General features: G+C 37.0%; 1 protein-coding gene across 1 annotated transcript in view; it reads right to left on the bottom strand.

The window, feature by feature from the left end:
* The window catches only part of SHC3 (SHC (Src homology 2 domain containing) transforming protein 3), a 57,110-nt gene extending 31,438 nt beyond the window's left edge, over positions 1-25,672 (bottom strand). Inside the window, exons 1-2 of the mRNA XM_009885664.1 lie at positions 25,133-25,672; positions 4,835-4,905 (exon numbers count right to left, since the gene is read on the bottom strand). Coding sequence (XP_009883966.1) covers positions 4,835-4,905; positions 25,133-25,672 — 611 coding nt within the window. The remainder of the gene's footprint in view (positions 1-4,834; positions 4,906-25,132) is intronic.
* Between the last annotated feature and the right edge of the window lie 2,136 nt (positions 25,673-27,808).

Here is a 27,808-nt window from a genome sequence, read left to right as displayed (position 1 = left end):
ACACTCACCTTCCAGCAAGAGAGAATGTTAAGGAGGAGGCTGAATACAGAATTCACTGCAGATAACACGTTACCTATCTGCCTTTAAAAACCACAGGGGAAACACTCTTCCTTTTCAGTTTCTTCCATCCATTTTTCATTGACTCTTGCTGACAGTGAATTTCTGCAAAGAATACAGATACGGTTGAAAGAAACTCTACATCAACCAAAATTCATTCATCTTGTTCAGCACTGGACTCGAACCCAGCTCTAAAATCTGTATTTCCATCATCTCCTATCCAGAAGTTTGGGATATTGGCATAAATGGGTTTGGTTTTCACAATTAATAAAGTTCAGGCTCAAAATTAGGAGAGGAATCTCTTGCAAATTGTTCAGCCCAACAGAGTTCATGGAGAGAACTGGGATCAGAGTTTGGGTTCAGGTCCATTGCCGATATGAAGTATTTTGGTCCTCTGACCTACTTGCTATTAACACAGCATGCAATATAATGTTTTACTCAGCATGGGGAGGTGTGACTTTCTGAACCTGCATGCAGTAAACTGATTGCATTTAATTAGATACCAGTGAACATGCAGCCTTGTAATCCAGACACTGCTGTACAACAAACAGTGCATGCAATATTATTCTAATTCAATCCAGTGCATTACTACACTCATGCATACAACACAGTAAAGACTCATTACACTACAGCAGATTTAAAAATAAGCATATAAACATATCATACGAACTGCAAACACCACACATGGTGCAAAAGAATTTTACCTGATTTTTAATTTTTTTTTTAATAAACAGCCTGAGGGCACAAAGCGCCTGGCAACACAAGCCTAAGAGTGGCCCCTTTCTGTCCTGATGATGGTAGGTTTCAGATGAACTTAGGACCACTTGCCACCTGTGGTTTGCTCAGTAGTCTTGCCTGTTAGTCCTCCTGTTCCTCCGCTATCTTGAAAATGAAATGCTTCTGTTCCTCTTGCTGCCCAAGAAAGTCAGCTTCACATGTGTTACAAGAATTATTACTGGATAATTAATGATGCAACATGTGGATTCAGCTGGCTTTTATTTATCATTATGCACAATTGCTGACCCTTGGCTTGCGCTTCCATTTATTTGCTCAAGAATTCACACAACATTACATTCATTACAGAAAAGAACAAATACAATACAATTGATTAATACTACTCTAGTTCTCCTATTTCTCGCATGTACTTCAAATGTGTAATGTTAAACAAAAAAATCTGTTATAAATTGTACATAGCTGTTCATTTTCCCTCAAATCAGATCCAAAATTAGGATAACAATACCTTGTGTCAGGCACAAGCAAGATTGTTAAGATCTGATGAAGAGTATGACAAGTGAAAGTGCTTGCTCACTGCTCTCACACAAAGACGAATGTATTGCTGCAAGTTTTAACATTTTTATTTACAAAAAGTGAAAAAGCAAAACAAAAACAAGTTGCAGACCAGGTACAACAGCGTTAGATGGCACAGGTTGATTTTTCACATGACTGTGACAAGGAAAGACCGCTGACCAAACTTTTCACATGGGAGCTTCAATCCAGCTCCTGGAGTTGAAGTCACAGTTCTTCATTTGTCAGACTGGTCCATGCATACACACTGATGTATATACTCTCCTAATGTATTAATTATGACAGCTGGGATTTTCCAAGCCATTCAAGCAACCTTTTCCCATTAACTTCTAATTTAGAATGGGTGCCTAATTCACTAGATAACTGGAAATCTTAGCCAAATTTTTAAGTAATTTCTAAATGTTCATCTAACAATTTATGTGCCCTCTACAAGAACTAATTCACTCAATCACACAGTTGTCTGTGACTGAGACTAATGTCTTCTCAAAAATAACACCTAATGTTTGCAGCAGAGCCAGAGACTACACATCTCACCCTCCCATGGCTGAGCCACAGAAGTTTATTTTTTCTAGGAAATGATGATGCCCATCTTACTTTGGGGTTTTGTTCCTCCTCAAGGCTAGCAGAGACATACACAATAACTGGAAGACAGAAAAAAGGCAAACTTCCTATGTTTGAACTCTGCGACATGGAGGAAAAGCAAGGGTAAGAAAGCATGGAGGGACAGGGATGTGATACAGTGCTAGAAAAGGGAGTAGCGTATGTGTATGAGTCAAGCATGATGTGTGCTTATTAGGAAGAGACGCATCCAGACTTCCACACTGAATCAAGTAACTTGGATCATCTTTTCTGACTGTTTTTTAATTGTAAATACTACGCAGTAATACTGCGTAAAGCCAGAAGTCATACTGGGCCAAGATGGGTCACTTTCTTCTGTGACTGGCTTTGCAAGATATTGGAAAAAATAACAGATTAAACAGGTGTGGTGCGTGCAGTAGGATGAATTGATAAAGTTATGGGTGAGAAAGGGATCAGAGCTGCCCTCCCATCTGTTTCTCCAGTTATGGGAAACAGCACAGAGACGTTTACACAGCCCCAGACACAGAAAAGCTTTTACTGCAGCTATGGATCTAGGTTCCTCAGCTGGAGCAGTAACAGATGACATTACTTGGTCTACAGACCCAAGCCTCAGCCACACTCCACCATGAGCTGTCAGGTTACAAGGACAGTTTTCTTACTGGTGCTAGGCTGCAGAGAAATCAGCAATGGATATACCAAAATATAAATGTATGACATAGTACACATAAATGTAACTTTCAGGTACTTTTATTTGTAATCAAAGGGCTGCACAGACCAGTTGTCTTCTTAAAAGGGAATTGGTGCCTGTAGTATCAGAACATCAGCCTTATTAATTCAGTTCATACCTTGAGGCCTATGTTATGTTTCATAACGCACATAAGCAAGTTAATAAGCAAATGTGAATTTAAATAACTCCCTAATAATATTTTCTTAATAAAGAGTAGGCTTATATGTAAAATGTTACATGACAAAGCATGGCACAGACTGCTTCCTGTGGGTGCTTCAAACCTAAGACATGGCATGGGGATTTCTAGAGCCAGACAAATTAATGAAATGCAGATTAAGATGCTAGATCTTGATTCAAAAGTCATCTAAAAACTCCTACTTTCAAAAAAGTTCTAGATCAGGAACTACATGATCAGAATAATGAGTTAATAAGTCTTCATTGTTATATGATAAACAGAAAATTTGCAAATTCAAAATAACAAGCAAAACAGGAAGATACTGTGCTCTAGATGTGGTCAGAGGAAGATGAGCCAAGAAAATGCCCACCATGTAGTCAAGTATGTCATAACTTCAACAGAAAAAAATGTAATTCCAAGTCTGTTTCACAGTAAAAGCCAAGAATCATTTTTGTATTGAAAGAACTATTAGACAGAGATACTTTGTTTGTGCAGACCATATTGCTTTAGATCAGCAAATATACCTAAGTATTAATGGCAGAGTTGTGCCGTTAAGCTAGATAATAAGAAAAGTGCAACACTATTCCAACGAAAACATAGTGAAAGAGACTGTGCAGAAAAATAAAGCTGAATTCGGTTCACATTTAGGTACAGAATAAAACACAGTCACTATAATAACTGTTTCATAGGCCAGTATCATTTAACTTCCAAGTGGTAAACACAAATGCGCCACCTGCATTGGAACTACAAGTCTGCTTAGATATGGAATCATTTCAAAAGGTCACTGCTGCAAATATGACAGAAATGCACACAATGAGTTTTAAAAAGTACAGTAGTAAAATTCTCAAATGCCTCCATAGTCTACATTGCCTGAAAACCAGAATTCTGTCATTTACCTGTCCTTGTGTTTTTATGCCCCTCATCAACACAGTAGCAAACTAATGATTAACATGTAGTGAGGACTCGCAGGGTCCAATTCAAAGCTGCTGTATGCAAATGTAACTCAAAGTCAATGCATACAGGCCATATGATCAGCATTCAAACATAAAAAATAAGTAATTTTTCTCATTTAATAAAAGAAATGCTTAGCTGTCTATGGTATAACAAACGGTTTATGATAGATTATCAGCAACTGTAAGATGCCTCAAAGAGGTGAAATTCAAGCACTGTATCCAGTCATATCACTTTATATGTGTTCCTTTGGAAAGGATTACTTAATTCTTTCAAAGCCAGGATTTGAACATGTGGTCTCCAGGTGCTAGAAGACATCAATGCTACAGTTCTCTGAAATCAATGAGTTCAGCTTTTCAAGTGAAAATGCCTGCAAAACACTATTTCCTATAGTTCTCAGAAAATAGTCTCCTAGAAAAAAGTGATTCACGGACACTTCTTAAGATGGTGCTATACTGATACTCTTACAAAAATACCATGACAAGTTTAAAAGAATTGCAATAAGAACCTAATACAAGCTTATTGTTTCTTACATACAGTCTGGAAAAGACAACATTCTTTCATTTGTCTCTGATATCATTGTGGTGATATATTTTCATTTGTATCCTCTGTACAGCCAGTTTGTAATTCGACATCCTTTCATAAGAAATTACTATAAAAACCTATAAACATGAGGCTCCAAACCAGCTCCCTGGACTAATTTTGACAAATGCATTGCAGATCTTAAGCATATTGTAATTCTCATTGGCCTAAGTATCACAAAATTGGTACCCAGATAAGTGTATTTGGCATAACGAACAGGCGAAACTTTTCTAAAGCAGTTCCTGGCACATCAAAAGACCATGAAGAAAATATCCTTTAAGCCCCATTGGAGTTATATTAATACCAGGTGAGAGATTTACCTGTAAAAGCAAAATTAAAAAGTGGACTTACGGTATCCAAAAATTATTTACTATGTGTTTTGCCATCTTCTTGGCTTTTCCACTTTGGGGACACAATTCAGAAGTTACTTTAAAAAACATACTTGTACAAAGTCTTACCTTGCAATCTGTGTTCTAGTACTGAAGTCAAGAGATCTCATTGAGCGTAAGACTTCTATACACCCCAAGTACTGTAAGGAAAAAGAAACAGTTGGAAAACATGTTATAATTATTCTTGAGTTCTGGGAGAAAATGCGGGTAATCATTAAAAGGCATTGTACAATTCTTATTTGTACATTTTATTTACCCTATGTGTCAGGTAGGTTTTTATGATTATGTTCTTGTATGTCACAGAATTGTTCCATAAACATTTTATTTAAGTCTCAAGTTTGGTTAAACATACCTTTATATATTTAATCTAATCACTGTAACACACCTAGTTCATAATGTGTTGAAGTGCTTTTTAATTTTCCTCTATTTTAATTCTTCCATTTTAGATATAGAGCGAATCAAAGTAAAAAATAATATTAATGAAAAAGGAAGTGTGGTGAAGCAAATTCATCTAGCACTGGTTAGCAGGGAAAATCTTATTTAAGAGGGAGATAATAATCAGCTCAGGGATAGATGGGATTTAGTATTTCCATTAATTACACTAGTATAAAGATGTAGGAAAATGCTAACAAAATATACTAATAACCTATGCAGGGAGATGGCTTCAACAGGGTCATTCAAGAGAGAAATGACATGAAGGTGAGCTAATATTGGGATAAAACCAGACTTAGTGACCCAGATTTCTGCCCTGAATCTCTAGGAAAAAGAGGGAATATCACTAGAAAATATGTTAAAATATAACAGCATCTACCACAGGAGTAAGAAAAACTCAGGTGAATCTTCTAAACTTGCATTCAAAAGTGGGCATAATTTGCATGTACTCAAGGCTACATGCAGCTACAGGTCTTGTCAGACAGTTGGGTAGTGGCTTTATACAAACCAACTCATGACTGTCATATCCCATACCAGTATCTTTGCATGTAGGTTAAGTACTCAACCACACACCTGACATTTGAAAGTCAGAGTAAACAGGGATGAGTCTTTACATAATAAGCCTGATAATGCTATTCTAGTATTGCGGGTTTATATTAGTTTTCGTATCTATTCCCAGTGTAATGCAATTTATTTGTGTATGAAACTGGTGCAAAAAAAAAAAAAAAAAAGTGAAGCCACCATTTGGTGTCTGTTTGGGAATTTTATTTATACTGAAAAAATGATCTTTTAATTAGAGAATTATTACATCAGTAACTATACTATCTAGAATTTCAGCAATGCTTTTTATATAGAAACTTGTGTGTCACAAACTGTTTACAAGTCAAGGGAGTATCTAGTTTGTTTTCACATGCCCATTATTATTTAATTTATTGCTATCAAATGTTATGAAGTCATTACAACAATAAAATAAACTAGAATATCAAGTGACTCCTATTGATTAAATTACTTAAACTTGGATTATAATAGCCCACTGTTTCTGGGAAGGGTTGTTTCACGATCCGTTTCCTCAAATTTTTTAGAAATCTCCTGCAATCTTATCTTACATTTTTTTAAAAGCTTGGAAAATCCTCATGGAGCATGTCTTGTCTATAGATAGCCGAGCACATGGAGCTTTCAGGCTAAGGGTCATACTCAAGCTGTTTAGATTATCATCACTCCTCTATCAGTACAAAATTAAGTAATCCTTGTATCTTATTACAAGTAGATTCCTTTTTTACATATACTTCTGCCTGAGTACTTAAAGCATCCAGAACAACATTTTCACGCTCTGATGCAGGAAGTGAAGCCATTAGCTCTATTTTTAAGTATCTCTGAGGGTGATTTGATTTGCTTGGAGATGAAGTTTGTTCAACATCAGTTGAGACAATCAGCTGAAGTCAGTTAACTTATGCCAATATATAGCAATGAAAGATGTTTTCCTGCACTCTTTTGTGTCATTTTGCTTCAGTTCTAGGATGCTTTTATAAATATTTTTTTTCAAATATTTATTTCATATGAGATACTTTTATAATTAAATATGCTGTAAATGGTATAACTATTCAAAGGTGATTTTTTGTTAGTGAAATACTTGGGTTTCATTATTTCATCAACCTGTTCCTTTAGACCACTCTACTAAAACACTCGTGGATTGTACTTGTTCTTTCACTTATATACATTTGCCACAAGTCTTTTAAAGCAAAGTAATTGTACTGTTTTGAGAACCAGGTCCAACATTTTAGAAGCAAACTCTGGAAGGCAGTTTGACAAGTACATGCAGGCGTGCAAATAAATACACGAACACATGTGCACACAAGTCAATATCAAAATAAACACACAAATAACTAGACAAATACCCATAAACATACTTAGAAGGCGTGCATTTAGACTCCTTTGAGTTATACTACCTGATCTGCATTAACAAAAGTAGAGACAAAACCAGACTGAAGGAAGGTCAGATGGAAAAATCACCCTGTGTTTGTTTTATGTATAGCACGGAGACAGCTGAACACAACATAGTAAGGCTTGCAGTATTCCTGACTGATCAAGGCAAAGATGGCAACTGATTTTCTGGGATAAAAGATGTGAACACTTAATCACCACGGCATGTTTTCAAGTAACGAAATTACTATAAAAACTGACATTCAAAAGGTCCAAAGGCCAACTACAGGGACATATAACTCACCTACTGCTATGCTTCAATTATTCCCCAAGACCAACATTGCTCTCTAAAAATATCCATCTGAAGTACATCCTGACAACGATCCACAGAAAGGAGACATACAACCAAGATAGCAAGTAAATAAATTATTCATTTATTTCAACAAATAAATATCCCGATTAAAAAGAAAGGCTATCTTTTGCTTTAGGCATTCCATGAAACATTTAAAATACAGTTATAAAACAGTCAACTTCTCAAAAAGCTCCTCTTTCCCCGGCACTTCACGGATATTCTAACCAATCAGCTACTGTACGCACTGTGGTATTTACGGGCTCCCACAAGCATGCTCCCTCTCATCGCTCAGGAAACAAATATACCAAGATGCAGCCCACCTTGAAGTAGGAAGATTTGTGACTACCAGTTCCAAGCTCTCTCAGATAACGTTCTGCCTTCTTCTACTTTCTGATATTTGAATGAGTTTCCAGCTTATATACCTTCATTGAATGGTACTATGCCCCGAGGAAAAAATCTTTCATATGAATGAATACTTTCCCATTCAGTGGTTTTAGACTCATAACTAGTACTTTGCATGCTAAAAAGCACCTTGCAGGAAGCTAATGTAAATCTAAAAGCAGAGTGCCACATACTCCTGGAACCGTACCTCTCTCATTGCATGAAGTTCCAGCATCCTTACTAGTTAAAATTTTCCCAGGTAAATATAAGAGAGGCCATATATACCAGGTTTCTGGTTTGTCCCATAGGTGAAGATTTTTTCCATATTCCCCAAGGTACCTCTGTCTTCTCTATGACTCAGTCAGAAAATTCTTGTTTAACAACTAAAATTTTTTACTGTACCCTGTGTAAGACAGGGTATTGAGTTCTCCCAACATTTGTCACAAACAGACCATTCAACACATGAGCGCTGAGTGCATTCCTGTGCTTCAAGCGAAGAGAAAAGCAAACGAGTGTAGGCACTTTTGCCTTTTGCCTCACAAACCTTGTTCAACCTCGTTCAGTGTTTCTTAACAAGCTCATTGAAAACACCATATTACTGGAAGAAATCTTCCATTGTTTGACCCAGAAGCTAGTAGTAACAATATCAACAAATATTTTTATAAAAAATGTTATTTTTATAAAAACATAGCGAGCAACGCAGCACTGCAGCAGTCCAACCTAGGAGTAACAAATGCTTGAAGGCTTGAATGCTTGAACGGCATATGCACATCTAATAGCAAGTGAGTATCTGCCCAGAACATGGGTAGCATGAAGATCTGCCCATCACCTACCCTCCTACAAAATACAGACTCCTAATCTTCGGGTCTGAACTACTAGGGTATCATTAGCTCACCAAAATTGCATGCCTGTTCTTAGTACATTAAGATAGACTGGTTTTAATTTGTGTAACCAGAGCACCATCATAAAATCAGAGTGGTTCACAACATTGCAGATCATACCTGCAACACACAGAGCCTCGTGCAAGTTATTGAAGAGATAACATGGTTACATTAGCAAACAGACATGCACTTGCATTGTTAGCCAAAAACTAGCCGGTGCCTTCAAATATCGATATATCTGAAATCTGCACTGACATTGCATAGCTGCTGATAATAGCCTGGGGGCTCAAAAAATAGATTCAGATTCCCAGGGTTCTGGGTGGTGTATGAGGATCTGATTTTTGAAAATAGAAACCTCTGAAACATATTATAAGACACTTTGTAATAAGCCAGTCAATTCGCTGCAAGTTTCTCACCCACAGGCTTAGGCTGTGCTTTTACTTGGCAAGTATGCATAAGTGAGCATTTTTTTATTTGCCACATCTGTTCTTCATGTGTATCTCAAGTCATATCCCTACATTGTCATGATTTCTTCCTTTTTTTTTTTTGAGGGCTGTGTTTGTTTGTTTTTGAAGGGTTTTTTGTTTTGCATTTTTATTAAAGTATGCTGTGAAAGTAAATGAGTAGTTAGTATTCGTTCCACTTGAGGACTCCCTTATTTAAAAATAAGAGCTTTTGTTTCAAATTCAGATTATGTTCCTTCTATTGCAACATGCATTTATTTATGTATCAAAATGACAGTTCCTTCTAATTTCAGATATCATCATTAACAGCCAAAGGGGTTTGTGAAATTAGCACTAGGAGTTCCACAACGTTCCACAATACTTACAGCTTACTTTCAAGTTTGCCATCTATCCTAAATCATATTAAGATTCAGGCCTCAATATACCCTAACAAGCAGAGCATAAGACAAATACAGTAACAGCCCACGACTTGATTTAAAGATAGAAAGTTTGTCCACATGTAACTGGGGACCCAGTCAGGGTTTTTAATACCCTTATTGATGCATGAAAAGAAAAAAACACAAAAGCAACCCAAGTCATAGCCAGAGACTGCAGAATTGATAATTAAAAGTATCTTACAAAATGAGTTTTTCTCTTTAGCAAATTAATACGAAACCACAAACCTGAATCCTTTTGCTACCACATTGGACAAATTTCCCAGCTTAACTGAATATACAATACCCACTCTCTAAACCACTGAAGTGAAAAAAAAAAAGAATGAACAAGGAACTGTAATCAGAAGGTATTCCCTTCAATAAAATAAACTAAGTAAAAGAAAAATAATAATAACTGCCACAATGCTTCCTAATTTTTTAAAATTGTGCTTTACATGAACATTTACTACCTTGAATACCCTACTAATTTGACTGAGACATGCACTACAAATTACTTAACTCAGCTAATCAGCAGGAGAAGATCACAAAAAGAGAAGATAGCTTCTCACAACATACATTTGCTTCTTTACTTCATAAGGAGATGATGGTGTAGTTATATATATTTTATTAAACTACATAGTATCCTGTAGCAGTAAATTTAATAAATTTGTTGGCACAGTTGAATCTTAGAAGCATTATAAATTCACAAAAACACTAAACTTTCATGTTGAGAGAAAAAGTAAGAAAAATACATTTTTTCTGACATACTTCAGGCACATCTGGCAATACAAAATCATTGCCAAACCAAAAAATAAGCCTCTGATTGGTGGTTGCCAGTCTGCCGAGTACTTCATAGTATCCATCCGCTAACAGAGGCAGTAAGATGTCATTGGCAAAATCTGTCTGAAGAAATACAGTAACAATGCAGTCGTTGCTATTTTTTAAGATGAACTGGGTACAGACTTATACCCAGAATTTGAAATGCATAATTATCCTTTCAGCTACCCATAGCAAAATGCCTTACCCTATGCTAAAGCACTTCCACAGAAAGGCTCCTCCATGGGGCAGGAGGACCTTTCCTTCCACATCTTCAGGAGGAAAGGTAACTGCTTGGAATTTTTGCAGATAAATCTGTCCTTACTCATGCAGCCTATAAAAGGAGGACATAAAGCCTCCGCACCAATAGTTTTGCGCCGTTTGAATTTGAGATAGCGTGCACATCCCTATAACAGGCTAGCTCATTGGATCTGTGTGGGAGGCAGAGAAGGTCTGGAGACACGGCTCTGCATCCAGTTAGATGTGGGAATCCTCTTTTTAGTATGAAACAGTGGCTCCTCATCCTGATTACAACAAATGGCGCAGACACAGAAAACTGACCTAAGTTCTTCACCTAGATTCTCCCATTAGCAAAGCAAAATGGAAAAAAAAAAAAAAAAAAGAAAAAGAAAGAAGGAAAGGGAAGAAGGGAAGCGTGTTAAATAACAGTGGGGATGCATTGCATGTTACCCTCAAACCCAGAACACTTCTTCAGAGGCTATCCTCTTATGCACAGTTAAGTTTAACTGCAATAATTTGCTAAGAATACTTAGTCTTTAACAACAGGCAATACTGACCAGTATTTACAGCACTCACATTAAGTTTGTATAAAATTTATTTCCAATAGTAATTATATAAAATATGATGTGCTTATACAGCAGCTTGAAAAGCATAAATCCTCTTGCCAGTTACCAGACTGACTTTAAAACCTTTTCAAAACAGGTAAATGGTCCATTTAGTCAGGCTAAATATGAGGGCAGCCTATGTTTTGAATTCACATTGAATAAAAAGATTGCTCTAGATGGAGGGGTACTCTGAAGACTTCTCTACATAGCAAAGACTGAAGCTGTCATGCGTATTCCATCAGCACAGCAGACAAGAGGTAGTATATGAGCTGATGTCATGAACAGTTATGAGAACTGAAGACTGTGGGAAGGGACTTTAAATCTTTTAAATATAGAGGTACTGCATTCAGACTGGAAAAGGGACTTTATACATATGATTCTAGTCATTGACCTAAGGATGTGGCTCAGCTACCCAACTGGGACATAGATCTTGGTGGGAGCTTGGTAAATCTTTCTGGGCTCAGCAGCCAGCTAGCCTACTGGAGCACAGGAACTACTTCTGAAGCCAAACTAGAACAAAAGGTAGCAGTATCGGGAGGTACTTCCCTGTATCACCAAAAAAGTCAGCATTTTCTGAAGACCTTCACTCTAACATGCAATAAGTAATTTTTTTTTTTTTTTTTTTTTTTTAACTTTAAAAGCTGCACAGTGCTAAGAGAGTGTTTCCCAAATCTCAGGCAAACCTCTTCCTGGTAGGTGGAGAACTGCTGTACGTTGTCCTACCACTGCTGTGGCAAACATGCCATTCAAACCCTGGCACCACAGAAGTCTGCATGACACCCTTTTACTGCAGGTGTTGCTGACACTGCAAAGCTCTCACTGGGCAGAAGGGGCAGCCTTTGGCAAATGCTGGCTACCACCGACTCAGCAGATAGCAGCACGGTGGGAAAAAAGTCTTGCATGCACACAATCACTCAGATTTACGTCAGTGTACCTAGCTATTTTAAGCAGAAGGATGGAATGGAAGATTAGTTCTGTGACATCTCTAATGTAGGGTGAGTTACAATATTAGAAAAAGCTGTGGGCAGAAGCAAGACTGGATATTCAGAGAGAAATAACTTTGTATAAGCAGTAGTCACAGAGCTTTAAGTCAGCTGCTAGAGATTTCAGTTTCTCTTGTAGTTTGAGATATAAATATTTGCCTTTAAATGCTCTGCTTAGGTATCAAGTAAGACCACACTGAACTCTTACCTAACATGAGTGTTATTCTCCCAGCCATGCCATAGTCTCCAGCCCTTCTGTCACCTTGGGGCAAGACACATCTTGACTACAGAACTACCTGAAGATCTCTGAGGGTACCTGAGGGCTGTGCTCTACCAGCGTATGCTGAGGGACCTGCTCTGTACCTCTGCCTCGTGCTTCCCTGGTATCTGCACAATGGCACACCTGCTCAGGGTAGCAGTGATCCTGCATGAAAGAAAAACTGGCAACCTTGTTCTGAATGAGGAAAAGGCCCTATATTTAGACTTTGTCAGAATCTAACACCAAAAATGTGTCATAAACACACGCTGCCGTGAAAAACAGAAAGGCACTCTTCTGTGCTTTCATACTTCTGCAGTTGGCAATTTTTATACCAGTAAGTAATCATGTACAGAGCTTTACAGTGAATCAATATTTCCCCCAAAGGGTTTTTTTTCTCATTAAAGAATGCATGTTCTAATCCAGACAGAAAACTCTAAGTAAGGATTGATTGAACGAAAATGGAACGGAAAATCTAAAAACAAGTCTTCTTCAGGGTTCAACTACAAATAAGCCTTGGCCCTTTGGCTGTAAATTTATCATCATAAATTGCTCCACGAGACAACTAAACCAACAGAGCTTCTGAAGTAGTACAAATGATGATGGATATGACTGTCAATTGCATTTCTCTTGGAAATAGGTGGTTCACTTCTTCAGTAATGGGTAAGAGGAGAAGACAGTTCTCCCAAGAATATCTCCAATTTTGGCCAACTCCAAGCTCCTTTCTATTTCCTCTTGTACAATAAGTGGCTTCTGTAGTATAAAAATATTTTAGATGTCCCTATATATGCAGACTTTAAGAATTCTTAACTGGTGAATGTTAGCCTACTCTTTCAATGAACTGCCTTATCCTATTTGAACACAAGCCACAGGTGTGCACGACTGTAATAATAAAGGGATTTAGGAGGCAAGCACATGTATTTTGTTCATTAGATCAGTACTTCCCAGAAATTACTTCTATGATTTATATACTTTGAGTCGTTAATTAACACATTATTTTTAGCATATTTCAATGCTATTTTGTCAACTTACAGTGTTTACAATGTATTGGTTCTCTGTTTTATCCTTTGAACTGAATGCTTGGATTTTCAATAACAGGAATGCTGCTAAAATTATGATATTAGACTATTTTGGTAATAGAGGTAACCTTCAGAAGCTCTTGATTTAATTTTCATAGTAGAGTTATAAAACATTTTCATAAGAGACTACAGCGAAATAAGACTTTCTCTGTGTATCTATGCCTTGATATATTTTGATTCACTGCACCAAACCGAGAGTGTACATCCAGAGTACAAAATAATAAAAAAAAGTCACGTTTGAAAATTTTCACTGCATGACTGTGAGTCACTGCCTATTTGCTAGATGTGTAGCTTTAATCATTTAAATCATTTTACAGTGAATTTCCTGAAGATTTTCAGAAAGGCTTTCAGTCATAAGTAAAGCAAGACTGACTTCAAGAGGGATTGTGGGATCAACTGTGAAACAAAGTGCCTAGCATTAACTAATTAATACTGAAAGGCAGTGAAACTTTTTCATCTAAATAAATTCATCCTAAGTCTAACCCACTGCCAGTAGAAAAATCAACTTCTAAACAAAGGAAGGCTACTATATTGTTCTATTTCACATGCCTTTCTTGCACTGAGTTGCTTAAATGATAAAAAAGAATCTATACACCTTAACATGACAAAAAATAATTTTAATTATATATAAAATGTATATATTTTATACATGTATGTATATGTACATATACATGTATGTATATGTAAATATTTTATATTTAACAAATATGTATGTATTTTTAATGTATGTTTTTATACATACACAGATCTTGAAATCCTATATATTGACTTCAAGCATGCACAAATATACAGTGCCACTGTTACTAAGAATGCTTATGATGAATCCTTAAGCCTAAAAAAATGCTAATTTTTAATTATTTATGAAATGCAGTATATAAATATTTATAGCTATTTTAAAGTTTCAGCAGGCAGCCGTATATAACTATAACTAAACTGACAAATATAGTTACATATAAAAATATATCAAGATTTGCACTCTGGAAAAGCTGCAAATAGGTTATTCCTTTTTCTCCCACAGAGATAAAAAACCTGTGAATTCATTCTTCAGTAGCTAGGGATTCATATAAACAAAGAGGTCTTGGAGAAAATATGTACACCTGTTGAATACTTCTAAATCTTGTTGACGATGAGGCACAGAGAGACCACAGCATTTGCAAAAGAAAATACACTTATATGCCACTGATATCAGGACAGAAGGACAGAAGGTAGAACAATACTAAGCACTAATTCCCATGTCTACTAATACGTCTGTGAAGTATGATGAAGATTTTACGTGACTAAATATGATCAGTTGATGAGGAAAGGAGATATCTGAAGAAAAGCTGTGCAACAACATGCACTATAGTCACCATATTTCAGAGTATAGTTTCCCTCTGTTGACAGAATATCTTTTCACTTGATTTTACTAGAATAAATTGGCTTTTTTCTGCTGTTTCTGTATCAGAGTTGCAGATGGGAGTAGCTGTAGAAATCTCCACACATCATGAGAATACGGGGCATCTTACCAGTAAGAAAGTAATTCAAAAGTCTATCCCATAAACGTCTGTAAGAAAAGAAGAATCCTTCCTGTTTGGGATACATCTACAATTCTCACTAGATATTAATAGTGGTTTTATGTTTGTCCCCTGCAAAAGCGTTCTGGCAGCATCTCACAACCAAATTATATGGTAAGGATTCAGAACCTCTTAAAAAAAAAAAAAAAAGGTGAAAGATTCAGCTAGGGGAATAAGAATAAATTTTATCTTATCTTGAAAAGCAATTTCTTAAGTCAACTCTAAGGTCTCATTTTTAGCTAGTAAGGGGAAAGATACCACAGGGAAGCAAATTTTGCTTCTGACAATTTTCTATTCTCCATCTCAAATGGGATTGAAAACAACACATCTTCAAAGAAAATACTTTTTTCTTATTTCTTACCTGTATATGGATGAAGTAAGATTGCCAATATCATGCTCAAACATATTCACGCAGTACAGATGCTAAATGGACTGGGCTGTCACAGGATTCCACAAAAATCCCATATCCGTAGTTTTGCATGTATGGTATTTCTTACATTCTTATTTTACAGACGTATGTTTTTGTATGCAAAAACTCAGAAAAAATAGAATCAGAAGTGGACAATGAGGTATTCTATTATTTTAATGTAAACACATTCTGCATTATGCCTCAATTTTTCATATGTGCCAAAAGTTTTCTTTAAAAAAGTCTACATTTGGAAAAAACTTTAGTTCTATATTTTTCAGGTTTAATTGTAAGAATATATAATCCTGGGTGAATGCAATTATTGCAGTGTGATATTAATCAGTATGAACCACTTAGAGTATGCACTGCAGTATCACAGATTAATTGTTCCATTTTCACAGTTGCATACTTTAATTCAGCGAACACTTTTGAGACTGTTTTGCTTGCAACCTTGAATATCCACTATGATACATTTCCCTTTAAAGCACCACACAGATTAGTTCTAGCAGCTTATGTTCTGTATCAGAATTCCTTTTACACAAACATGTAAAAGCTTCCGCAGCCAAAACATTATGCTTCAATATTGAAAATCATAATTAGGCATCTGAAACTGTAAATATGGACACTGTAAATATATCTAGTTATTAAAGAGTTTATACTACCTCAGTCATTAAGTAGAACGGGTTGATTAGGAGCATTATTAAAGCACAGATCCAGAAGATGGAAGATCTAACAAGTGCTTTTCCACTATGCCAAATGTAAACGTTTATTAAGTATCTGAAATGCTGTATGGCTATGCTTTCAAAATTGTACACTTGGAGGTGCAATTTAGGATTTAGCAGGTGTCACTGTTAAAACTGAAAATCCAAAACACAGAGGAAGGGAGAGAGAGTCCTTTTTTATACCAATGCTGCATGTACCTCTGCTCTTCATCACGAGTCCAATTAAAACACATCTTTTTCCTGAATCTTTATAAATTTTTAACTTTCTCGTACTTACACTACAGTTGTCTTCACAGTAAGAGTGCCCAAAAGATGACCTCCAGAACAGAAGAATAAGGTGAGAGATGTCGCAGGTTGGATTTAAAGCATGGAAAAAAAGGTCTTTTTTCAGCATAAAGGCCATGAAAAATCCCAGCAGAGCATCTCCAGGGGCTTGGGGGCACCATCAGGCCCTAAGGGTTCCAAGGCAGCCTCACCTGGGACCCCCCACCACCACCCCTGCCCAAAAGCCCCCAGGTCAGTGTCAGGTCAGGATGCGCACCTGAGGGTTCATAGAAAGTTTCTATTTACTTAGAGCTCTCTGCTTCTTTTAGGACTATAAAATTAATTTACAAAAGGTTCAACATGACAGAAAGATACATCTTTAACAATCGGTATTTTAAGTTTTCTCTTCCAGAGTGGGCCTGCTTCATGTGCAGGCTATTTATCCAATGTAAGTATTGCTGTAACAAGTGGATGGTTACAGAACAGTCTCAAATCTACACTACAAAACAAGGTAATCTACACTACATAAATAATAGTATTTTAAGTAGTGTCAACCTTGTTTCAACTTGAAAAGTCTGCTGCACTAACTTTACAGGCTGCACATCAGTTCTACTTCTTCAGATGTCTCTCACATAACTTACTACTCTTTCTCCCTATCATTGAGCAACCTGAATTGCAATTCATAATGCTAATCTAAAAAATACATTCATAAATATTGCTCACTTCAAGCTGACAACAAATACCAGACTAAGTCTCTAACAAACAAAACTTGCCCTGTATCTCACTGTATCCAGGGTATTCTCCACAACTCTGATCCTGCGAAACATCCATACACCATATGAACTTTGGGCTTATAAACAATTTATTGTTTTTTTACAAAACATTTTTAGGTATGCATTTCAGACAGAATATTCTGTTCTCCCTGTCTGCTGTGGCATGCACTGTGTGCTGGGTGACCTTTTTAGGCAACTATTACAATCGCATGATTCAGAGGTAGCGTCTGCTGGCGTGGGCAAAGCCATCTTTCTGCCCCTCCAAAACTTCTAGTCTAATTTCTGCCATAAATGTACTCAGTTTGAAAACTGAAAAGATACTTTCTGATTTGTCTATTCTGCCTACCCAGCTAGAGGCTTTTTACAGCAGCACACCTTCACTCTAGCAAGTTTACAGAGCAGTTGAATTTGGTGGAAGAGCAATGCACTTGGGTGTTGTCTAAGTCTCATCTCGGTCAATAGTTTCCTGGACACTCTCAAGCAAATGACTTAAATCCTCTATATCTTTATTTCCTCCTCAGTAAAATCAAAAGCTTGATACTTCGCATTGAACAGTACTTTGTATGAAAGCTTCTAAACAAACATCGCTTTGTAGAGCATGAGGATCTATTAGCAACGAGTATTCCGTAGGAGCTAATGTTATTATTATTATTGTTGTTGTTATTATTATTACTAAACCTACAGTAGACTGACCCAGACTTCATTGTATTCTTAATGCTGCTGAAGTGCTGTAAGAGAAACAGGTTCAATGCATCTGCCAACACAGCTTGATTTCATACCAGGCCCTTATAAAGCTCATTAATTCTGAAGATTTTTATCATGCCTGAGTGGTGTTAAGGGTAACAGTCATCTAGGAACAGGACCGTACTGGGGCCTGCCATCATAGTTTCTGTCTTTGACCCAAGAAAAAGCCTTGCGTAGATTCAAAACACTCGCCTGATATGTTTTTAACAGTTTGTTGTGGTGTTTGCAGTGCAGCTTCACACTTAATTATTTCCTTTCAAAAGGAGACTCTGCACAGTTTAAACACCCGGCCTTTTCTCTTCATTCCTGTGTTTTCCTCAGGAAAAAAAAAATAGTAAAAATGAATGACACTGTAGCATCTGCACTCAACGTGGCCCCTACATTCAGTGGGAAAGGCAGTGCTTCTGAAACATTCTAATTTCTTGGGAAGTCGAGGGTACTTTTAAAATATCCCGTGGTTAATTAAAGCAGCTTGTCTATAAGAAAAGAGACAATAATAATTACTTTATCAGAGGTATGCAGTGTCAAATGCCTGTCAGGATGCTGCTGTCCAATGAGATATGCACTCCCTTGTATAATTCCTATGCTAAAAAGAGCCAAAAATGGGAATAAAGGTATGTTAGTACAACAACATATCCAGAAGGATTGAAATGGTGCTGAGCAAGTTAAGATAGTGTCTTAAGACAAAATACCTCTCTTTTAGTCTTGTCCTTACTATTTAAGGTATTTGGTCAACTTTGGCTCTAATTTCAGGATTTGTTCTGAGATAACAAAAAAAGACAAAAATCCCCCTATCAGCAAATATAATGTCATGGTGCTGTGGAAAAAAGGCCTAGACAGCTCTTTTTGTTTACCTCACATTATTTTTTTTGTGTCTCCCTATACCCTGTTTATTTTTAGCTTTTATCTTTTTGCTTGCCACTCCTGTCTAATTTCAAAAGGCTTTTTTTAGTCTTTAAACTTTTAGCTGTGACTTGGATTGTCTGAGCCATCCTGTCCCTAGGAAAAAACTTATTTGAAAAATCTAGGGGATTTTTCACTTTCAACTTATTAAACAAATATTCTAGATTACCCTTATTAAATTGCACCCAATCCCCCTCTGAAAACAAGTGATGACTAGAAACGTGGTTGCACCGAGTCCCATCTTTATTCCCATCACAAGTCAAATGGACAAGCTCTGCTTCAGACCTGCCTGGAGCAGCCAAAGTTAGAGCTGCATCGCATTTCATCATAAACATACAGAATCAAATCAAATATGAATACTGCATGACCATGTAGAGCTGCAGAGAAGCAATACTGAACCCCTCTTCGCCTACTATGATGGAATTTGTTTCGTTGCTTAGGGGAATAAATCACCTTGAGAGGGTGTCATTAGCTGGGAAGGCTGGTCGTCTCTGGCACTACCCCAAGGCAGATTTGCATTTTTCCCATGGCAAGAAAATTTAAAATTGATACTTTGTGCATTCACTTCAACTTTCTACTGTAAAACGAAGCTAGGCTGCAGCACAAGTATAGCTGGTATGTTCATGGAGACAAGGTTTCTCCATGGGTTATGTGGCTAGGGGACAAACGAGTGTTCTGTCACTGGGACAAAGGAGTGCCTTGTCTCCAGCAGCAAAGGCAGGCATGGGTTTTCCCTGAAGATCTCAGCTCATCTGTGTGTCTTCTTTATGTTTGTAGCAGCAGATACTTACATTGGGCACATGGTATTCTTACTGTAACCGTTATTTGAAGACAAGTAAAGAAACCAACAGTCTAATTTCCAAAGAAAAATAGAGAAGGAATTCTGGCTGAATACAGTTTTACCTCCTAAACCAACCAGCTAAATTCATTTGTGGATTTTAAAACTGTAAATAACTAGCAGGACTGTATAATTTTTGTTTTAAACAAATACAGTTCTGACTTCAACTGTTCAAATCAACATTAACAGTACCCAAATTGTGTCACTCACAACACAACCCTAGATGTGGAAATTATGCCAAAGCTTCCAAGGTATTTTGCAAACACTCCGAATGTACTGCAGACCAGACATTCTTGTTAAAAGTTGAATCCTTCAGCACCAAAATCATTGCGTGTTTTCCTTTCTATGAAAGGTGTGCAAATGTAGAGTAATAGTACATGATTCATGTAATTAGAATAATATTATAATAAAAGACTCTATTGTATGAGTTTTGCTTGTAGGATCTGATTTAATTTCTGTGAGAAACGCTCTTTTCATATCAGTTGGCTGTACAACAGACCCACAGTGTTTCAGATCCATGGAGCTCAAAAAAGAGGTTTTCAACAGAGCAACAGGCATCAATATTGTTCTTTCAGAGCCCAAATAACACTGAAAGAAAATACGAAGAATACTAACTGATTGCAAAGGAATATGGCATACTAGGAGGGATTAATTGCTAAAACTGATGCTGTCTTTGTCACTTGCTTCTTTCTTCCCTAACCTGCGTGCATGCAGCTTTAAAATCCATGGTGATAAGCCAGTTTCATAAATCTTTGAGCTCTCGCTAACAGTGTTTGGCTACCTGGGTTGAGGACAGCAGCCTCTGAACTAAAGCATCAGTATTCAGTCCGATTATCACCATATGGCTGAAACACACAACCCACTTTTTAAACATGCAAACCTCATTACAAACAGGATGCTTTGAGACTGTGTTCCTTATTATTAGAATCACATGCATGAAATCCTACCGAGTATGTTTTAATTCAGGCCATGTCAAACTATCAGTGATTAACCATTAACACTACTGCAATTTGACGGATACAAACAGAATTTCAATCTGATTTTTAAAAAAATACAACAACAACAAAAAACAAACAAACAAAAACCTTGCACAATTTTTTCTGCAAGGAAGGAAGATAAATTTACCATCAACCAAAAAGAAAAATTAAAAAGTCTTGCTGCACTGTTGATATTCTTTTTTTTATTTGTTTAAACAAGTAGAATGTATATTTGACTTTTTGTCTGTTTAAAGGAGTAAGAAGGAAGCAAGAAACCCTCTTCTTTTTTTCTTACAGGCTATTCTGGATACCTTTCAAACAGGTGGGCAAAGAGCACCACCACAAAACCGTGAAGCATTGGTATCTTGCTCCCACTTTAAACCCACAGCAAATCGATTCTGGTTAGAACAGAAAGAAAAAAAGAAAAACATTCTTCCACGGAGCCCTGAAATCTTCTAGGGGAAGGACACGTATGTTGCAGTTTTCATCATGCTAGCCCTATCTAAGGCTGTGTTTCGCAGTCTCGGTTAGCCACTACAGAGAAAAGTAATTTTGTAAATTCTGTGGCTACTTGCAGAGATCTGCTAAAATCACAGCTGCCCTGCATATACGCTGAAGGGAATACTATAGTACAGAATAAAAGGACGCAATAAGAGCATGCAACACAGCAATTCAGTTCATCCTTACGCACATACTTAACTTTCAGCGTATTGGAGTAGCCTCAATTATTTCAATGAGAATATTCCAATACACAGTGTCATGCAGAAATGTTTGCATAACTGAAGCCTTTAACTGGTAATATATTTGAACAGCTTCACAAAATATGTATATTTTCCTCACCAGATGTAAATCACTGCTATCCCCTCCCAAGACATGAAAGTGTTAAAATGTTAAAGAAATAATTGTAGTTAGGACTATACTCTTTAGATAATTTAATATGCTTTTCACTGAAATATTATTTGCCTGGCTTGCGGTCCTTCTTTTAGATGAAGTCCTTTTTCCTTCCTATGTCTCAGATACTATCTATGTATCTGTTTTTTAACACTAGATTCACCCAGGTCTGTTCTATACCTCTGACTTGGTTTTACGGTATGTTTGCTCTTTCGGATATACTGTACATAGGGCTATAAAATTACATTATATCATCTGGGTTTCTTTAGTTTTGAACTGCTGAGAAACAGCATTTTAAGCTCATCAATACTTGTTACAAAACCCAACCACGAGTTACCTAAAGACAGACATACATTTGCATCTACTGTTGATTGTGCCCTTAATTAAATGTAACAAAACCCAAAACATCTATGCTGTTACCTAATTAAACTCATCAGTAGATATTTATCATTGGAAACAACCAGATTTCATTTAAACATTTAACTACTCTTGCATTAAACTGTTTTACACTTTTTTATTATACGTATTTGTTTTTCTGACAACACGAACATTTATAATCACTCCCTATAGTAATCAGTCCCTCTATGGGGAAAACACTGAGATCTTCAATGACTTCCATCACAGCAAACTATTTCATTTCTTTTACATTAATCCATAATTTTTTAAACTGTTCAGCAGTAGCATTAATTAAAATATCAGTACCTCACCACTTTATGTCCCCTAATATAGCTGTGGTCATTATCTAATTTGTTACAAATTTTTTTTTGTTTTTGTGAAAATTTTCCCATTAAAATAATATATAAAAATGCAACATGAAATTCTCAGGGAGAAAAAAAAATACAGAAAGTGCCCATATTCTTATCGCTGAAAATAATTCCATCTCAGCAGACCACCAAGAGCAGAACACATTTCTGTTTACCACAATCCTACTTCCATTTTTAAGCATCAGAGTTACACTTCCCATTTAAAAAAGGGGTAAGTGGGACAGCAGTAAAGCTACAGATTTGTTATACACTGCACATAGGAGCTTTGTGTCTCTTACTTCACCAGATTCCAATGTGAGTTATCAAACTGCCCAGTTGTCACAATTTACCCTGTCCCATAGACAATTTTCATGCTTTGAATGTGGATTAATGAGAAAATAGTAACTCAGTGCACATATACACAAAAAATTATAAAAGCTTTGCTAGTTAACAACAAATCTAATTTTTGTCTCATTTAACTAATGGCATATGGAATTTCCTGCAAGGCATATGGTACTAATTAAACATGGTACAAGTCCCCCAGATAGTCAATATAGCCATGAGGTATCCAAGGAATGTTTCCCTTCAGTGTACATTATCTATGTATTGATTTGATGGTTTGAATGCATAAAAGCCCTGGGAACTAACAAAGTTTAATGATGTGGGAACTGCACTTCTATTCTTATCTATATGAATGCTGCAGTTGCTGAGGGAAATTCTAAGATACTTAATGACCGAGCAAATTATGAACCAACCAGGACCAGTTTATTTTCATTCATTCATTAACCACTGATTTTTATATTTATTTTTAACCTTTCATTTTACATTTAGAGCACTGTCCTGTGACCCTGTATGCCAGAGAGCACGAAGTTAAAGATATCACCCTATTTTTTTTAACAGAAACAATAATCTAGATTCCATAGATTTTAATGACATTAACAAACACCTAAAACATAAGTTGTATGGTGCTAATGATTTATTTTGAAAATTCTAATCTACATAATGTGTACAAATACACTTTCATGTATTTGACACCAGCTGCACTAATTAGCATACTTGTTCTACTATCAGTGTTAGATATGGGTTAATTATTAACTTTAACTGTAAGTCCACTTCTATATAGTTTTAATTCTCTTTTCAATTCCAGAATATCAGCTTCCTCTAGCATACAGAAGGTCAACCAGTGAAAAAATTAAGAAAATGAATACTGTGTTTGTTCTGCTTCATAATGATCACTTCAGGTAAAACAAACAGCAGCAGTGAATCCTCACAGTCATTATCTGCCTACCTACAATATCCTAAGCAAAATAAAAAATAAAATAGCTGAGTTCCCTGAGCTAACAGGAGAATGTTAAACGACTTTCCGTTAACCTGAATATTTCCGTGTGAAAGAACAATGGGGTCTCAACACCACTATATCTAGCATCAGTGGATTATTTTTATCGAGACACTTCTCGAACAGTAACAGAGCAGCAGTTTGTGTTCTGAAAGATTGTGTTCTGACTCTTTTGTAGTTCCAGTAAATTTCATAGTGGTAAAAAAGACAGTACAATTTCAATAGTCCTCCGAATTGGCCAGCTTACTCAGTCTACCATCACTTGCAAAATCTACCATCACCACTAACAGAAAGAAATAAAAACTGCTTCCTAGTGCTCCAACTGTTAAATATGCACTCTGCTTTTGATAATGAGACTTGAGAAAAAACAGTGAGAGTTAAGCAACAAGGCCGTCACTCAGTTTTAAAGCATCCTGATACAAAGTCACGCTTTGACTTTTATATCTAAAATAAGATGAGATTAAAAGTAGACCTGTAATCTTATTAATAGTCTGCTACACAACAGTTTAACACTTAAGGTACAAAATCCACTCAAATGAAACATGGTGACCGAAGAACAAATTCTTAACAATAACGTTATTTTTACATTTTCTGCACATCGTGCTAGAAGGTGTAACCAGAATCTTACCTGACCACAAAAACATTGCACATACCCTTCTCTCAAAGGCTCTAATTTAACAGGTCATTTCAAAATACTTTCAAAGCATATGGAAATATTACCCTGCAGACTTAAGATTCTCTGCTCTTGACATGCTGTATCAATGAACTGAAAACAGCAATAACATTTAATGTGGCTGAATTCTCATTATGTAAAACAAGCTGCATTTTCCTGCTCTACTCACAACAGTATTTCTATTTGTGGAACATAAGAATTGCAATCTGTGCCTTACTGCTCTAAGATTTCAAATATAATTTCACTTTAAAAACACACATGTCCTTAGAGGTATTTGCAAACTGAAATATCATGCAAGATTAACAGTTCTTCATACAAGGAGTCTTTCTTTCCTCCTGTATATTGCACCAGACATATTGAAAGCCTATGTATCCAAGATATATACAGTATGCTAGATAACACCGAAAACCTAAATTCAGAAGGGGGGGGAGGGGGCGACACAACCCCAAACAAAAAGTAAGAAAACGAGCTTTTAGCTTAGGAACAGTATTTTTACACAGCTGTGGAACATTATCTGACAAAGAACCTATTTGCAGGTTCGCTCTAATTCAACAAATTAACACAGGCTTCCCAACCCTGCCTTCCTGCATTTACATACCATGCATTATGCACAAAAAAAGGAATATACAAATAGAGATCCTTTCAGCCTGTCTAACCTGTCATCAAAACCAGCAGAGAATTTTTCATTGATAAAAACAGAGAATGGAAGAAATCAGACCAACCTTCACAATGTACGTCACACCAGGTCCCAGGATCTTCTCACTCGAGTGCAGCCATCCTCGAGAGGGTTTATTGACAAAGCTGCTACTTTGATTCCAGTCTTCACCTCCCGGATGCATTTCCTCTGATCGTGGTTTTTTCCCCATACTCATCTTGCTCACGTCCTGCTGAGAACACGAAGTGGCAGAGACAAGGTTACATGTGTTGTCTGAAGCCCCTGCTGCTGAGCTAGAAGCACTCGAGCTTCCCTGCAACTTGGAGACAGCAAGCTCCTTTACTGCAGAGGAGAGATTTTTGATACCCAAAAGGCTGCCTGTGTGAGAGAGTTTCAAGTGGGACACTTTATGGATGAGGGTACACAGGGTGGTGGGTCCATCTTCTTGATCCTTGCGGAGAACTTCTGGCGAGACAAGGTACGAAGGTGCTGTTGAAGTCGTAGCAACTGCTGAGACCTTGCTGTTCATGGACAAATTGTGAATAAGATCATCAACTGATGTCACCGAATCATTCCTGAAGCGGTTATACTTGGTACGTTGAAGCATGCCCTTCTATCTGGTTTCCTGCATATGTTCTGGCAAATCTGATGCCAACGCAAGAGATGCCTGTGCTAACATAGCAGGCGATTCATAACAACATGGACAGATAACAAGGTTTGGAGGTAAAAAAGAAAAGAGTATAAGGAAGAACAAAAAAAATATATATTTTTAAGAAATTTCTTATGGTTCCCCGTTAAGGTTGGGTGAAGTAACAGTTCTCTATGATAGAGATCCCAGTCCTGCTTAGAGCTGCCAACTCGCTCACAGCAAAAGCATGACTCACACAAATGAGAAGGACCCTTTTCAACAAAAGGCTCAGTGAACACTGCAAATCTTACAGCACACTAGCACCAATCAATTCTCAAATTTCCTTTTCCTATCTTCTCAAACAGATATTTCCTTCCAACCTTTAATTCCTCCCCCCCACCACCACCCTTTTGGTACCAAAGACAATTTACCTTTAAAAATGAATTAGCAGCCTTTATGAAACACCACACTTTCTTCTGTTTAAATGTTCTTCCACCTCACATATTTGTGAATCTATAATGAAGCCACAATTAGATAGCAAATATCTGGATAATGTTTACACATATATACTCCCCCTTCCTCCTCCCTCCCTGCCCTCCCCCCCCCCCAAAACCCTGACACCTTAAAGGTTTTCAGAATACCTTTAAGCACACAAGTATTTTAAAAACAGACAATAGAACTAAAGCATATACATATTTTCTTCCACAAAAGCAGCCTAACAGACTTTACAAGTGCCTTTGTGTCAATGCTGTCTCTCACAGAAACTGTTACATCCAATTTTTAATAGAGAAAGAAATCTTTCTCCCCTGTTACTCTACAACAACCTTCTATTTTAATGTAGGAATTATATAAAGTATGTATGTGTGAAGAAAAGTATTTTTCTGATGTCCGACAATAGGCTTAACAGATGTTTTTTCTTTCACCACTGATAATCATTCCAAAGAAAAACATGATGAGGATCTTCAATTCACTGGGATGTTTGGTTTAATTCTGAAAAACCCAAAAAACCCCTAAAAGAATATTCAAAAGTCCAGGTAGTAAAAAACTGGCATCCTGCAGAGAAAAATAAAAAAACGCACCAGGTCTTATTAAACATAAATGTCAGCCAGAAACACTTGATCTGAGAACTAGCAAAACATGCAGAAAACAGATATTTCATTTCTTCTACATTTTTTTGAAAAATACAAAATGTGTACAGCACTGTGATACACAATGCCCATCACAAGCCATATTGTTCTTTTCTATAAAGTGATTTTCTTTGCAAAACAACTTTTGGATGTAGGACAATACACTGCATTATAAACAAATTCTGTCCAGAGAAGTTACATAGTGCAAAGTTATTTTTTAAACAAATTACTAAATGCAGCACCAAGGAAAAATCCTGTGGAATTCCTTCCCTCTCCCATGACTAAAGGCTGCAGTATACGAAGTGCAAATACAGTGAAACAGCCAGCTCAAATACAGTATATTTAATTAGTATATTCATGACACATTAAATTAAGTCAGCACCTCTTATCCCAGCAATGATGAGTAATGGCAATGTCCTAGTCAGTGTGAAAGCAGGTTTCTAGTGATCTGCAGAATAGCCTTTCATCACCACACTGCGAACCTGCTACAGCATCCACACAGCATTCATTCCTCTCTTCATCCTCCTAGCATAGCAACAGCAAATATACACACCATAGCCTATCTTTACGTGTCTCTACTGCCCAGAAAGCCCTACTGCTCCCAAATGGCTCTCTTCATTAGAAGCGGCTAGCGAAACTGCAAAATGTGAATGAGATTCTGTGCGTGTGAATGAAAGGGCTGGCTAGCATCCCCACATTTCTGTGAATGAAGCGAGGCCTCGCAGCCTCTGCCAGGCAATCCCTTGGCTGCTCCCCAGCCCAGCCAATACCAGCCGGGTTTGATGACTCATTCAGCAAAGCCTTGCTAAATAGTGGAAGATCCCATTTCCAGCGCAGGCGGCACCTTTTTTGCAGCAACACCAGAAAATGAAGCCGGCGCCTGAGCGGACGAGGGTGGGTGGCAAAACCCCCGTGGAAGAGAGGCTGCTGCCAGAGAAATGCAGGGGGTGTCCGCAGGGGCGGCAGGTGAGGAAAACCCGGGAGTCGG

Source organism: Charadrius vociferus, unplaced genomic scaffold (assembly GCF_000708025.1).
Source record: "Charadrius vociferus isolate BGI_N301 unplaced genomic scaffold, ASM70802v2 scaffold305, whole genome shotgun sequence".
Taxonomy (NCBI): Eukaryota; Metazoa; Chordata; class Aves; order Charadriiformes; family Charadriidae; genus Charadrius; species Charadrius vociferus.
Note: the sequence above shows the minus strand (reverse complement) of the source record. Positions and strands in the feature narration are given on the sequence as shown.